The sequence below is a fragment of the Syngnathus scovelli genome, chromosome 3 (assembly GCF_024217435.2).
Source record: "Syngnathus scovelli strain Florida chromosome 3, RoL_Ssco_1.2, whole genome shotgun sequence".
Lineage (NCBI taxonomy): Eukaryota > Metazoa > Chordata > Actinopteri > Syngnathiformes > Syngnathidae > Syngnathus > Syngnathus scovelli.
Window position 1 is genome coordinate 17,478,080 of NC_090849.1, and position 12,281 is coordinate 17,490,360.

The following is a 12,281-nucleotide window of genomic DNA, read 5'->3' on the forward strand; positions in this document are numbered from 1 at the left end:
GTGGTTTGAGTGACAGAGTTCTTAGATGGGAGATCGAATGGATTTGATGACTGGCAGATTTGTTTTTATAAAAGCTAAACAGCTCAAGGCAAATATTTGACCTACCTTTGCAGCGGGAATGTGATTTCAGGCTGTGATGCTTATTAATCATTTTTCCACACAAATGATTTGCACAAACGTGCACAAGATTTATGGAACGGAGCTTAGCTGCCAAACCGTCTCGATGCACGTCTGTAAGAAAATGCTGAGCATGAGGAAATTCGTTTTTTTCTTGCATGTGAGAATCTTTATTGTGTCTATAATACTACAAAGTAATTTGATCTTATTTTATGGGGAACAATTAACCTTCCAAAAATAACATTGGTGAAACATAGTTGAATATGCCCTTTTACGTGCATTTCATCAAGACCAAAAAATAAATAAAAAATCACACCCATATTCTCAAATTTTAGTCAGCTAATAAAAGACTGTTCATTCTCTTTGCCTGTAGAGCTATGCAGTCATGTTTTTATGCTTCACTGCCTGCTTTAAAAGAAGCGGAGTTGCTCTGTTCCAAGCCGAGGTCTTTGGAAGGTGAACGGTAATTGCTGAGGGAGGATTTAGCCTGACGTTGGAACAAAGCAGCTCTTTTGTTTTAATGAAACGGAACTCCATTCTTTGAGAACCACACCATAGAAATTAATCTGACAGATGAATGTAACATGTAGTTTGTGTTCAGGTGTTTTTATTGAGAGACAACTGATGCAGGTATGTTCCACATTCTTCAAGTAGTTACCGCTATTCTAATAGATGCCATGTCCCAATTATTTTGCACCTTGACTTTGAGCAAAAGCCACACCTCAAAAAGACTTTTTTTCTATTCTGCACGAGGATTACTTTGGCAAGACGCAAGCGGTGTGGATGGTGGGAGCTGATTGGGCTCATTCAAAAATATTTCAGACTTGAAAAGAAAAGAAGCAAACCTGAAATTTAATTTTTGGCAAATACCGTTGGCACTTAAATCATGAGTAAAACTCATTTGGCTTTTTAGTTGCAAAGCAGACTAACTGATCTTCTGCAAAGGATTTGTTTCTTCTTTCTCCGACTTTACTTTGTGTTGAACTTTCAGGAAATCCCATAAAGTTTTTTTGATCTTGTTTCAGTCATTATATTTGGGGATGGATGCTCACTGTTTCTGTATTCGGCATGTTCCCAACACTTACAAATTTGGAGGAATTTTTTTTCTCCTTTGGAGACACAGAGAGGACACTGATTGGATGCGGATGCAGATGGTAAAACATCAGAAATATAAAATCTATGTTGCTTTGCTTTGGAATGATATACGCAGTATGTAATTGTGTGTGCACGGCTGGTCATACTTATCACATGACCACAAAGTGAGAATTAATCAGTCCTGAGCTGACAAAGAGCTCATGTGTGCCTGGTTGTCAAGTCTTTCAGCACTGTTCTGAACCACGCATTGTTTGTGGTGGAGAAAGCTATCAGAGGATCTACACAAGATTAGGGCTGGCAACTGTTCCCTTCGCGGCTTCCTGTTTTGCCACAAGAATTCCTTTTGGTGGGTGCAAAAAAGTGGCAAAACAGCACAATTGGGAATGTTAACTCTTTCCTCACTATTTTACTCTCAACTCGGCCAAGCGTAAAGATTGCCTGGGCAAATTGACAACTTCATAAGCAGACAACCATAACATCTTGATTTTGATCTTGGGTTTCTGTTTAACACAAAACACGTTTCTTATTTCCCTTCTACTTGACTTTCCCTTCACATTTTCTCCCTCATAGGCGGCACAGCCTTCGTTCCCTGCATCTAAATTGCAAATGGCAGCAAAGCCGACTGGCGGCGGAGCCTCTCAATGTCATTAGAACTGACCCTGTGGATTAACTGCAGGAGAGAGACAGTGTGTAGAAACTACAGATCAATAACAGAGCTTATTCTCCTGGTTATTTTACTTCAATTTGGATTTAGATCTGCCTCGCTGAAATATCTACTCAACTGCTGTGCAAAAAAACATTTGAAAAAGAGCAGAATGATTCTGCTACACAAAACTCTTCAATGCATTTCCTACATGATCCCTCTACTTTTCTAAGTTAGAGGTGAGTTGGAGCATTTCACAGCCCACTTTGGATGAGAAGCGGACGACACGATGGGGTGGTTGCCAGCCAATGACATAAAAACAGATAACCACATTCAGACCTTGGACACATTGAAGTCTCAAAATAACCTGAGCCAAAACAAAAAAGCAATTATTGGAAGAACATGTTAACTCTACAAAGAAAAGATTAAATTGAGATTCAAACCCAGAATTTTACACTGTGAGACAGCCACACTAACTACACAGGTCTTGGAACTAATCCCAACTTCTTTTCACTGTAAACACTCCAAATAAGGTCAGTTGCAAATAACCTTACAAGGCACCGAAGAAATGTTAAACAGATGGAGATTTGGCAAACTTTGCATTTGGAAATACTTGAACCACATGTCTTCATTCTTGCACGGATTTGTAATTCTGCCAGGGTGCTTTTTGACTGACCATCATAACGCAAGCAGGGGTCTTCATGGATCAGTGAACTAGAACCAAAAACAGAAAAACATTTCTTTACTACTCCAGTGCCAAAGGCATCACATCTGGTGATTGTTACTTTCAAATGACAAGGAAAAGTGTTCAGGGTATATCTCCTGGGTTGTCAAATTCAATGGGCTGCAAATAAGCATTTAATCTAACATGTAACATAAACCCATAAAAGTGTAATTTTTGTTATAAATTCCACTGTGATGTCTTTTAAAAAGGAACCTAGTAGAGTGCACCTCATACCTCAACACACACACGCAAGCACACACATTGGTTTCATACTAAAAAGTCAACTTCATACTTTGTCAAAGATGTGTTTTAATAAAGTATATAGTGCCATCTAGTGTCTAAAGATGCCACAATTGGAGGACTGTTGCTTTCTTCCCGTGGTTTCCTAACCGAGATTTTTCCGTGGCACCGGCGGCAGGTCCCTTGTTGCCTGAGTTGAAATTTGGAAAGATATATATTCAGAGTATTCACAAATAAATTAAGCATCTAATATATTCTATACAGAGAAAGAACTGCATAGGAGGTGAAGTTCAACACCCTCCTTGTTGCCATCTCTTGGGAGATTTTTATGAACTCACGCTGGTAAAACTCGGCCAGGCTGTTGTGATTATAAAATATTGCATGTTAGTTTTTGTTTCAACTTTATTGTGAGACCCACCTGAGATTCTACTGTGCAATTTATATTCATGTGTGTGGCCTTCAAGTTTTTTCTTTGGAGTTTCATATAAGAAGAAATACTTTTTTTCATGAAATAACACTCATCGAGTTGTATAATTTGTTGAACAGCATAAATTATATCTGTCTGTCTGCCTGTCTATACATTTTCTCTCTTTCTTGATTAAACGTGACAATTGCTCACCAAGATTCATCAGTTTGACTGAAAATGCACAGATTTTAGGTCACTAGTCGTTAAGTTTAGTTGGTGTGCCGTGAGATTTTACACTCAATTGTTTTGTTTTGGATGGACTGCAGCTTCGGTATCCAAGCAGCACCGCCTTGTGCCGAAATTAGTACACTACAACCCAACAGTTGATTTACTTATTAGGAAGCGGACCATAAAACAACGCAACAAGTGGTTTCGCCAGAAGGGGTCAGGATGCAAGGGTCCGAATCTCGTTCTTGTGCTCCCCCACCCCACCCCACCCCCGCCCACTTCATTCTGCATCTGCGCAGTCGGCGCAATTTCCAAGCGGGGTGTGGTTTGAATACGACACTGCTCCGATTGTTTTCTTTTGTGTTTTGCCAGATGCGTCCAGTCGCTATCAATAAATGACACGGATTACGCAAACTCGACACGAAGCGGTTCATTTCTTGTACAGTTGCAATTTTTGAACTGGGGTTTAACTATGTTTGAGAAAACCTTTAAGGACTTTAACATTAATTTTAATGCTCTGAATGAGAGCAACACTTTTTCCAGTGGAGAGTTAGTGACGGGACAGGTTTCCTTCGAGCTCTCCAAGTCGACAAAGATTAGAGCAATCACAATGTGTTTGACAGGAAAGGCAGACGTCCACTGGTCTTCCGGAACCGGGAAAAAGAAAAGGACATACTATGCAAAGATTGACTTGTTTAATCTAAAAAGCGTGATTTTGCAAGAAGGAGGTACGTACATGCCTTTTCCACTCTGCACCACATTGCAAGCTACTGCACTCACGCGAAGCTAACTGCATAATGCGATCAAATAGAACTGCTAGAAATAAATTTGCATTTACTAAAGCTATAATACTCGATTAACTACAGGTAATGAATGCATAAATTATCGCAAACTGCTCTGCATCAATACAGGGGGAAATGTTTCTTATATGCAACACCCTATCTAGTATATGTTAACCAAAATGTATGTTATTATCAAGCATCTCATTATATGAAAACAAAAGTAGTGTTTCACTCATTTTGGAGCATTTCTGCTCAGTCCACTCTCAGCACCAGCCCCTCCCGCTCTAAGAAAACAACCAGGTCCTCACATTGTGACATCACAAAGTGAGGACCCATTCCGTACCGCCCAGGCACGCCCCGTTTCTCAGAGCAGCTGTCCGTGCAAGTAGAGACGACATGCGGCTGCTCTGATTTTGTTGCATTGAATCAATTTTAAAAGGTCCTCAATACGTTCTGCAATGTGCTCAAGTACTTTCATTAAATGAGAAAAATAGCCACCACAATAACTCATATTTCATTAGAAAGTGCCTAAGATAATATCTAATCATATGCATGCCTATAATTTGCTCTGGAAAGCTTAAAATAGAGATAACGAATTCAATGATTGTAACGCTCCTTCCCTCTGCAGCTGTTGGGAGAGAGACCATTCTTCCTCCTGGCAGGCATGTGTATCCATTTTCATGTCAGCTGCCACACGGGTAAGAGCTTCTAAAATATGTTGTCATCATTTATGTTGTACCTACGCCTGTAACCCACAAAATTAGACGTGTCCAAAGTTTCGAATTAATGATATATCGGTATATAGATATTGTAGAGGTGTGATGGAATTAGGCATACATCAATTCCACAGATTTGTGTCCTGCACACCCACAATGTAAAGAATAGCCATCTGATTAAATAATAATACCTGATAAGATGAAAATTAGGTCAAATCTAGAAAAACGGATGTCTTATGTCATGTAATATGTATTGGTCATCATTGCAGAAACTTTCCATCCAGCTTCCGTGGGCCACATGGGCAAGTGCTCTACAACCTGACAGTGGGTATTGACAGACCATGGCATATAACAAAGGATTATGTGACACAGATGAACTTTGTGCACCATGTCGATTCCAACCAGCCAGAGCTGATGGTAAGTTATTGTTTACATGGTTACCATCTGACGCTAGCAGATCGGTGTGATTACAACCTTTGCGATTTGCTGACGTTTCTCATGTTTTTGGTGCAAACTTGTTTTTCACCCAAATTTGAGCCTCTTTCTCCACTGTTGTTTTTCTCCAGGCTTCACTCTCAGGCTCGAACAGCATGAGCGTGTGCTCCCTTAGTTGTACCTCCGGTCAAATCACAATGACTGCCAGCCTTGAGAAAAAAGGCTTTTTGAGAGGTAATCTTCAAACCGTCCCACCGTTCACGTGTCTGAAATTTCTACTCGTTAATTTGTGTTTCCACACTTTTTGCAGGTGAAACCATCCGGATCTTTTGCGACTTTGGCAACGCTTCATCTCGTACGGTGACTCCTAAGGCCAAGCTGAAGCAAAAGCAGACATACTTCTCACGCGAAGGGATCCAAAGAAGATCCGTTGTGAAAAACTTGGACTCTGTGACTGGGCTGCCCATCAGTGCTCACTCCTCAGAAACAAACGCTGAGATGCTGCTCAACATTCCGGATGATTCGACACTCACCATCTCCAACTGCAGCCTCCTGCAGGTTCACTACGAAATTGAGGTAAGAACTTCCAACCGGCACAACTTCATCTCCTCTTGAATAGTCTTTTGACTATTTTTTGTCTTGCAGCTGAGCCTTTGTCTAAGAGCTTCCCCGAACCTCATCATGCTGTTTCCCATCGTCCTTTGTGACCTCCCTTTACATCCACATCATTTAGGTTAACCTTTGGAAGTGCTTTTGAGTTCATCGTAGGGTAATTTTAGTCACACACAGTCTGCCTCAACGCTCTCTCTTACGAATCGATACTTCTTGGTTATAAACTATGCAGTTTTATTGAACAAAGAGTGCTTTGGGATCACCTCGAGTGTTTGTTTTTCGATATTTTGTTTACATATTGTATACTGTAACACTTTTCACATTTGTATTTGTACAGCCAAAATGTGAGGTATGTATCTCATAGAATGAGTCAAAGAAAGAAAAAAAATTGTGCTTCATCCTATGTTCTTTTATTTCAATAACAATGTTAATGTGTCAAACCTTTGTATGCAATTTCGGCTGTTTGATATACAAGGAAGACCCTGCATGATTCGATTATTTAGCATAAATGAAGAAATACTATCCATCCTCAGCCTTAATATGGAGCTTATTCATGAACATGATGCATTTAACTGTCACTTTTATAGATTTGTATCTTTATTGATTTGCATACTATTACTATGCAAATCCATACGAAGTTTTATCTTAATACTTTTGCACTCGTTACTCTCACTCGTATCGCTGCGGCAGGGAATTTTTATGTAAATGTTATATCGTTTTACCCAGGGATAACCCACAATACATGCCTTCAACTATTTATGTTAGGTTTATTTCCTAAATATCTCACAAACAATGAGGAGAGAAGACGCTTCTAGTTACTTGCAAGGAGAATTAGGAGAGCTGTATGCTGGTCTCTCAACTACTCCAATCAGCTCTCCCATCAACCTCATTTTTATTTGGTTTGAGGTACCTAAGTTACATAACTCGAAGGGGTGTGTGTTAGAGATTTGCTCACTCCAACTTATTTTGCAAGAACCAAACAGACAAGGCAAGTTCTTTTAGACACCTGCAGGTGGAGAGTCCATTCGTCGCTGTCTGAACAGCGATTATCGAATGAAGTCTGAACTCTCCTTCCTGCAAGGGCATATTTATTAGGAAGAACAGAGTGGGGGTGGGAGTGGACAGGTTTGGTGAACCCCCGGCCTCTGATAAGATCAGAGCAGGGGGTGTTTTACACTATAGTGGGAAACAGACTCTGCATTGTGAGGGCCAGACGTGATTGATTCAATTATCACATTGTGAGGGCCAGACGTGATTGATTTAATCATTACAGTCTACATTCCAACATAATCATAGGATCAAACTAACCTGAAAACCCTAACATCTCCCTCCTGATTTATCATATGATTATGCCACCCCAAACAGCAACGATAAGCAAGAAAAAAAAAAAACATATATACGTATAATGAAGAAAGTAGAATGGTAAAAATAAAAACAACAAACAATGATAGCAACACTTTCCAGTGAAGATGAGGCATTACCTTAATACCCCAGATCAAACTTATTGTGTAAGCGAAAAACCTGCTGGCCAGATGTTATTAGCAGGAAAATTCTTACACGGCCCCGTCGCCACAGGCGGCCAGAATGCTATGAATAACAAAAAATAAAAAGAAAAACACAGAAACAGTACATCATTGTATCCATCACTTGCGAAGCATTTTCGATGGTCAAATCATCAAGTTTCTGTAAAACATGCTCAACAGAACAGCATCTACGCAATCCATGTTTCATCATCGTCATCACATTCGTCATCTCTAAGAAGTTGTATATGAACTTGGGCTACAGTAGAGGACACAAACTTCGACACAGCAGACTTCAAACATGGGATAACGCAGGTCGTAAACGAGCACAACACCACCAGCACAACAAGCACAGGAGACAGCAATTTCAAAAGCAGTTGCCACCAGTTGCCAGAGAAAAACCACGAAAAGAAATCAAACTGATGTGGGACCTTGTCATTAGACATGGCCTGCTGTAAGTTCTTCAGTGAATTCATGGCGTCGTTGATGTGGGTGTCATTTTCTCCTGGTATGTATGTGCAACAGGAAGTCCCAATGATGTGGCACACACCACCTTGTGCTGCCGTCAACAAGTCCAGAACCATCCTGTTTTGCAAGACCATCAGTCTGATAGCCTGAATCTCTCTATTTTGTCCATCGTTGACTTGCAGCGAGAGATTCACAAAGGATTGAAAACGATAGTTCAGTGTCTCGATGAAGAGCGATAGTTTCCCAACCCCAATCTGAGGGAAGAGCGCAAGGACAACTTTGTCTCCGGCAGACCATACTTTATGGTCCTCTGGAACGTTCACACCCCAGACAGGGTCATGAGGGTCAAAGGTTGTAACTGCTCTGCGTCGACGTCCAGTAGAGTTACGTGCTCCTGTCAACAAATGGTGTCGTATCCTGTAGGTGTGGTCTGTCACCCACACTGGTGCACACACTCCTGTCCAGTTGGCGGGCAGCATCGGATAAACCTTGTGACCACAAAGCCACCAGCCATTCTGTATGAAGTATGTTCCGTTCGATGGTGTAGCCATGTTGGTTTCGTATGGGTTTGTGGGGTCCCATGACCAGTCTTCAAAGTTCTCATCATGTGACCATCGTTTACCACGGGCAACATTGTCATTTGGTCTGTTCAGATGAGTCAATAGACCATAGCACGCTCCAACCACAACGCAGCAGAGGATCCATCTGGCATATGGAGCCCCGTTGCTACTAGGATGGCAGAGACACTGGGACATCCCCTCGCCTAGCGGAGTGGGGATCGATGAATTCTTCACCAACATTGAGACGCCTCGCCCTAAACGACAGGGCCCCTTTGTAGTCAGCCTTCCCCACCACTCCGAATTAGGGGTCCAGCACTCTCTGCAACTTGCAGTGGCTGAGGTGAATCCAGCTGGGCCGTTGAGAGATTTTTACTGCCGTGGGAGTAGCAAGCAAAACTTGGAACGGTCCCTCCCACCGCGGGCTGGCCCATTTCTTTCTTTTGATGACCTTGATGTAGACCCAGTCTCCTGGATTGATGGGGTTGTCCACCTGTGAGGAGGAAAGATCAAGCGGCAGTAAATTTGTCTTTGACACAGTTTGAGCGTCCTGATCATATAATCTGCCAAGGACTGCTCATTCATCTGTTGTTTGCAACTCTCGTAGTCAATTGTAGTGCCCATTTAACTGGCAAATAGGAATGTTTGCGGGAAGAGTTTGAACACTTCCTAATGATTCCCTTTAACCAAAAACTATTTATGCAAGCCCTGATCTGTATGTCTTGACCTCTCACATGTTATTGTCATGCTTGCTCAAAAATGTGACTTAGAGTATGGTGCTGTGAATTCTCAATCTCCCCAATGAAATTGGATCCCACCTCGTAGTTCTTATCGTTCTCATGTTCCTGTTAGCCTGCAATTGTTCAAATCAAAACATTTCTTTTAACTGTCTGTCTTTTGAACCTCTAAATCTCTCGTGTTGCTAACCTATCTACACCAGAACAAAAAATTTACCACAATATAACACCAAATGTATTCGAAAATTCATTGTCATAAAGTGTTGTATTATTACTATCTTCCACTATCTGTCCTACTCACTCCCCCCCTTTTGAGGCTTGGCAACGCCCATGCCTCACACCTTGACAAACTGTTTGGGAGAATGCGTTCTTTACTACATACGATTCCATCATCATTTAATTTGACTTTCTTTCCAAAACGCTTCTCAATTTCTCAGTTCACACATCTTCTACATGTGTTACTGGTTCTCCAGTTTTTTTTCTAGTTAATTATCATCCAAAAGCTACGTGTTTCTTTCTAACATTCAACCTGCTCAAAATCACTCATCAAAGTCGCTCTACTAATTTTCTATAGTAGTCGCCAACAACTTCAACCATTCAACCTTTCATTCAGGCAATCATTCATCAATGCTCATCATATGCATCTCACACAGTCTCCAAAAAGGAGTCTTCCTATCACATTGGTCCCAATTCATCCAAGCTCACCACACAACATTCATATATCATTTTCAACTCAGGTTTCCTGGTAGAACAATCCACCAATTCAAAAAAAACTTAACTAAAACAAACAATTGGCAAATTAATCTGATTTTTTTCTTTGTTTTTAAATTTGAAGAACTCAATCTCTCAGATTTAGCTTGCAATTAGAATTTTGCATAATCTTATAACACAACCAATCAATTATTCCTATTAAATGTAGCATTGCAAAATCTTAAATTCACAATTTAGCTTCTTCCAATTCCTGAAAGCATGTTCTGTCTTTTTTTTTTTTTTTTTTTTTTCGAATTTCTCATGTGGGCTCGACACTTAACATGCACTAATGTGGATTAGTTTCTGCTTGCAAACAGATTTCTCTCTTTTTCCTCTCATTTTTATCTTTCAAAATCATTTCTGTTCTGCGGTGCAAATTGGATAGACCACAGTCTAGCAAAATTTTTTTATACTAAAACTTTAGCCAATGTTCATCATTTTAACATATACGCACACACATGCACAGCTCTCGCATGCAAAAGGTAGGTCTCAGCCACAATGATTCGTCACAGGCTGGCCATTTCCTGTGGTCGATCATGAGCTGGTCCCTCCCATGCACACGAGGACAGCACATTCTAATTTTATTTATTTATCTTCTAGAAGCAAGTTGCATTTCTTTACCACTTGATTTGCATATTTTAACTTCAGTGTAACACAATTTGAGAAGCGGTCAAAGAGGAGGAAGCTTGTCATGCTAAAAATTTGGTTTCTCCTCTGCTCCTTCCTCCACCCTTTGATTGATATTGTTTTGCAAAACGACACACTCTTGCTAAGTGTCCTCGTTTCCCACAGTTCCAACAGTTGTCAGAATCTCGTGGGGGTTTTGAATTATATGGCGGCCTGCGACCTTGTTGGCCTCTACCTCTCCCTCTGCCTAGCTGGGACCCTTGGAAGAAGACTGTTGTATCTTCATCTAGTTCATCATCATCATTATCTAGATGAAATACATCAGAACTTTTGCCTTTTTTGATCACTTTTCCAGCATGTCTGGCCCATTGCATAGTTGTTGTCACACTTGCAACATCCACTTCCACCAAATGTTTCCTCACCAAGTTGCCTATTTCAGGGCGGAAATTAGTGAGGAGCGCATTTTTGAGCTGTTGTTGATAAGCACTCTCAGCTGTATCATTGAATGGGATGCCACTATGCACCCTGAATTCTTTTTCAAATCTCAATTGAATGGCGGCCTCATCACTTTTCAACTTTCTATCTTTTGTCTTTTGGATTTGTTCTCTTCTTTCTTGTGAAGCTTTCAACCACATTTTAGCACAATCCAATTCACTCTCTTTTCTTTTCTTTTTCAGTCCTATCTTCCTAGCCACACTGTCCTCCAAAACTTCAACCACTATCTTCCAAACTTCAACTTTCAACTTCCCTTCTACACCATACTTTTTCTTCCACTTTGGCATGTATTGCATACAATTAAGAAATCTACTCGCCATGTACTTCTCATCTCCGTCAAGAGGTAGAGATTTACCGTTTTTATTTCCCATCTTAATTCTAGTAGTTTTAGGTTTTACAATTTTTTTTTTTTCAATTTTTTTTTCTTTGAGGATCCTCAATGCAGGTTTAAATTGACCTTTCAACAAATCACTAGCCTGTATTATTGCCGTGGATCAATGCTAGAACTGCTTCTTAGTCAACTTATCCTACCAGTCACACACTCAATCACACAAACTCCAGCGCTTTTTTAGGCCTATCCAGGGATGGGTGTAAAACCCTCCCAAACAGCTTTGGAAAAACGGACAAAAGAAAAAATCTACGCCCTTCTTCAATTAAGAAAAAGAAGCTCTGTTTTTCTTAGCCCGTTTCTTCCACTGGGGCTTGAACCCAAGCTATTCTTTGGCTTGGAAAAACATACAAAGAAAAATCTACGCCCTTCTTTGATTAACAAAAAAGAAGCTCCGTGTTTCTTAGCACGTTCCTTCCACTGGGACTTTAACCCAAGCCAGATCCCTCAGCTCGGAAAAACAGACAAAGAAGAGTCTACACACTTCTTCGATGAACGAAAAAGAAGCTCTGCCTTTCTTAGCCTGTTTCTTCCACTGGGACTTGAACCCAAGCTATCTCCCGTGCACCTCTATGTGTTACGCGTTTAACAACACAACACAATTTCAAGAACTTACTTGTCCCCTGGTTCGTTGCACTGCCGGGTCCCGTCAATCCACCTCTGTCAGACGAAGGCAGACCTAAGATGCTGGCCCAGCGAAGAATTTCCTTCCCAGGTCTTTCTTTACCAGGTCCGGCTAGT

The 12,281-nt window shown here is 40.8% G+C and overlaps 1 protein-coding gene across 2 annotated transcripts; it reads left to right on the plus strand.

Annotated features, from left to right (window-relative positions):
- Window positions 1-3,783: 3,783 nt before the first annotated feature.
- LOC125994627 (arrestin domain-containing protein 3) lies at window positions 3,784-6,779 on the plus strand. Of its 2 annotated transcripts, none has more exons than XM_049763997.2 (6): window positions 3,784-4,181; window positions 4,864-4,933; window positions 5,236-5,368; window positions 5,518-5,620; window positions 5,697-5,962; window positions 6,032-6,779. In XM_049763997.2, exons 1-6 carry the CDS (start codon window positions 3,926-3,928, stop codon window positions 6,122-6,124), a joined length of 921 nt encoding a protein of 306 aa, XP_049619954.1. In that variant the 5' UTR covers window positions 3,784-3,925; the 3' UTR covers window positions 6,125-6,779. The 2 variants fall into 2 exon arrangements, with proteins under 2 accessions (XP_049619954.1, XP_049619953.1); XM_049763996.2 differs by having other exon boundaries at window positions 3,786-4,181; window positions 5,221-5,368.
- The last annotated feature ends 5,502 nt before the right edge of the window (window positions 6,780-12,281 follow it).